This window comes from Apis dorsata, unplaced genomic scaffold, assembly GCF_000469605.1.
Source record: "Apis dorsata unplaced genomic scaffold, Apis dorsata 1.3 scaffold_934, whole genome shotgun sequence".
NCBI lineage: Eukaryota > Metazoa > Arthropoda > Insecta > Hymenoptera > Apidae > Apis > Apis dorsata.
In genome coordinates this window covers 44,212-47,635 of record NW_006264044.1, presented here as the reverse complement: position 1 = coordinate 47,635, position 3,424 = coordinate 44,212, and the positions used below count along the sequence as shown (strand labels likewise).

At 20.5% G+C, this 3,424-nt stretch overlaps 1 protein-coding gene across 3 annotated transcripts in view; it reads left to right on the top strand.

The window, feature by feature from the left end:
• LOC102674984 (cilia- and flagella-associated protein 52) overlaps positions 1 to 1,910 on the top strand; it is a 4,375-nt gene extending 2,465 nt beyond the window's left edge. For 2 of the 3 annotated variants that reach the window (XM_031514223.1, XM_031514221.1), the window contains 5 exons: positions 453 to 625; positions 723 to 871; positions 936 to 1,081; positions 1,174 to 1,325; positions 1,412 to 1,910. In XM_031514223.1, coding sequence (XP_031370083.1) covers positions 453 to 625; positions 723 to 871; positions 936 to 1,081; positions 1,174 to 1,325; positions 1,412 to 1,817 — 1,026 coding nt within the window. In that variant the 3' untranslated portion in view covers positions 1,818 to 1,910. The remainder of the gene's footprint in view (positions 1 to 452; positions 626 to 722; positions 872 to 935; positions 1,082 to 1,173; positions 1,326 to 1,411) is intronic. The other variant, XM_031514222.1, reaches the window with a different exon arrangement.
• The last annotated feature ends 1,514 nt before the right edge of the window (positions 1,911 to 3,424 follow it).

The following is a 3,424-nucleotide window of genomic DNA, read 5'->3' as shown; positions in this document are numbered from 1 at the left end:
TAAAAATAAATTAATTTTTAAATAAAATATATCATATTATATATATTAAATATTACATGTATTATATTATATAATGTATACGTTAAACTTTTTAAAACATTAAAATTAAAAAAAAGAATTTGATTAAAAAAAAAATAGTTTCTAAGATAATTCAAAAATATATCACTCACTATCATGAAAATTTCTAAAAATTATAAAATTTTTTAAAGCTTCATATTTGTTAAATAAATTTGAAATTATAAAAATAATAATTTAAATTCTTTCTTCTAATGTTATATATTCTACATTATATATTTGAATTTGAATAAAAATCTTGATATTTAAGATAAAAATATTAAGATAAAAATTAAGATAAAAATATTATTAAGATAAAAATATGATTGATTTAACATAGTGTAATCTAATTTAATTATTAATAATTAATTAATAATTAAAAAATGATTTTTTTACAGTATTGCTCAAGAAATGTATGTGCTATGGTGACATCAATGGTTCGCTATAAAAATGAATTTATATTAGTAGGAACCGCTTTGTGTGAAATTTATGAAATTGAATTGGCAAGATTTCATATGCGTTTAATTGTGACTTGTCATACGAATTCAATATTCGATGTGGCATTTCCACGGTAAATCGTAGCTTCTATATTTAAAAAACGATTTTAATTTACATGTTATAAATAAGACAAAGAAGAAACAAAATAAATATAAATCATATTTTTTTAGCAATTATTCAGAAATATTTGCAACAACTAGTAAAAATGACATACGAGTATGGAAATTAATTACTCAAAAAGAATTGCTTCGAATTTCTGTACCAAATTTTATTTGTTCTAGTATATGTTTCAATTGTAATGGTAATTCTATAATATCTGGTAAGTTACATTATATACATATGTAATTATGTGTATATTATATAATTTTAATTTATTAAAAAAGCTTGGAACGATGGTGCAATAAGAGGATTCGCTTTGAATGGTGGAAAACTATTATTCGAAATTAATGGCGCTCACACAAAATCTGTATCAACAATTACTATTACAAACGATGATAGTAAACTTATTAGTGGGGGCTGTGATGGACAAGTATATAAACTTCTTTTTTTCAAAATAGAATATATATTTTTTTATCAGAATAAAATTTAGATTTTTAATTTTTTGGCTTGATATTTGTTTAGGTGCGAATATGGAATGCAAAATCAGAAATACGATATTTATTGCAAGTTTTAAAAGAACATAGAGGACCAATAACATCGTTACAAGTTTCACCAGATAATGAGAATTTAATTAGTTCTAGTACTGATGGCACATGTATATTATGGAATTTGAGGTAATAATGTAAATTTTAAAAAATATATCAAAATGAATATATTAAAATATCAATTATTACTATGATTTAATTCATTTTTCTTTTAGAAACTTTACGAGGAAATTTATGTTGCGAGGAAACACAATGTACATGGCAACTTGTTTTGTTCCTAATGGTGTTCAAATTTTAACATGTGGTACAGACCGCAAAATAGCTTATTGGGAAACCTTGGATGGTTCGTTAGTTCGAGAAGTTGAAGGTTCACTTACTGGAACGTTAAATACTATAAGTATTAGTCACGATGGACAATATTTTCTCACTGGATCAGATGATTCTATTATCAAATTATGGGAATATCGCACTGCTAATACTATTCGTTTAAGTCTTGCACATGCTGCCGCGGTTACTCGTTGTATCTTTGCTCCAGATGATACATTTATTGTCACGGCAAGTGCGGACGGTGCTATAATGATTTGGAAATATCCTTTTTCAGAAAAATTAATAAACAAATAATAACACAAATAATAACAAATTTTAATAATCATCAATAACATAGATATCATAAATATGATTTATAGATCATATTGTAAATAAGTTTCATGTAAATGATAAATATCTTTATCATTTTTCAAATATATTCATAAAATCTAATTATCAGTTCATAATAATCATTAATAAATTCAATGATCATTTCATATAAAAATTATTGTTTATATAAAAGAATCACATAAAAATCCTATATCTTATATTTTTATGTATTTATTATTATTTTTATAGATATTTTATTTATACGGGCAGAACTATATAGAATTAATACAAATAAAAAAATAACACATTAATATAAATACTGAATAATTCAATAACAAATTATGTAAATAGCAATAAAAAGAAATGATTCTTTCAAAAATCTAATTTAATCTTTTTATTTTAATCTATTTTTAAGGATATTAATATATTTATAGAGTACTTTTTAAAGATCGATTTTAGGTATCAACAAAAATTACTGTATGAAAATATTAATTGAGATTTATTTGTTAACTTATAAATAATTTAAGTTTACAATGGATGAAATAAGATGAAGATTTGCTTATTCGGAAATAAATATATATTCTTATCCATAAATTAAATATTTGAATCTTTATTAAAAATTATTGATATCTAAACTATTATAATTTTATAAAAAAAAAATGTGTAACAATCCACCCATGTTCAATTTAAAATATGAAACTACTTTTTAAATTTTTGCTTAATTTTTTTTTATTACATTTGTGTTATATAGAAAAAAGAGAAGAAATATAGACTTTTTGATTGAAAAACAGTTTTACATATTTTTCAAAATTCAATAGAATGACTAAATAAAATCATACAGCGAATTTTGGAGAATCATTTAAAAGAGAAGTTTTAATCTTCAAATCTGTGATGAATTTAGTCATAAAAAAAATTTTTTCATCTTCATAGAAAATTTAAATTTAAATTTGCAAAATTTTTAACGAAAACTTATGTTCATTTCTATTATATAATGCATAAATATCATTCTGAAAATAGAAACTTAATATTTTAAAATGAACTGAATGAATAGTACAATTTTTTTTCATGAAATTATAATACTTTAAATATTAATTAGATTCAAATGTTCAGTAACTTATGGACAGAAATATATATCTCAAGTATCTATTTCATTTTATTTAATGCATTTAAATTATTATAATTTAATAAATAAATAGTTCTTATATAGTATATATTTCTAATTATGCTATTTTTTTTATTATTGTTTTTATTTTCACTTTGTTTCATCTAACTTAAATTATACCTTGATTATAACTTACATAACTTTTAATTTAATAAGTAAGTTTTATTCAATATTTTTATAATAAATTACAGTTTAATCAACATTAATTTTTCTGTTTATTTTATTTATCGGAATTAATTTTCCATATCTTATAAATAGATTATAGATAGATATATATCTATAAATATTATTATTAATTAATATTATAATTATATATATAATATGTATCTGAAAAAAAGATATGCGAAACAATAGAGGATTAAAATTCTGTTCATTTAGTCATCCACAAAATTATATAATCTTATATATATATTTTGTATGTATACAAAAT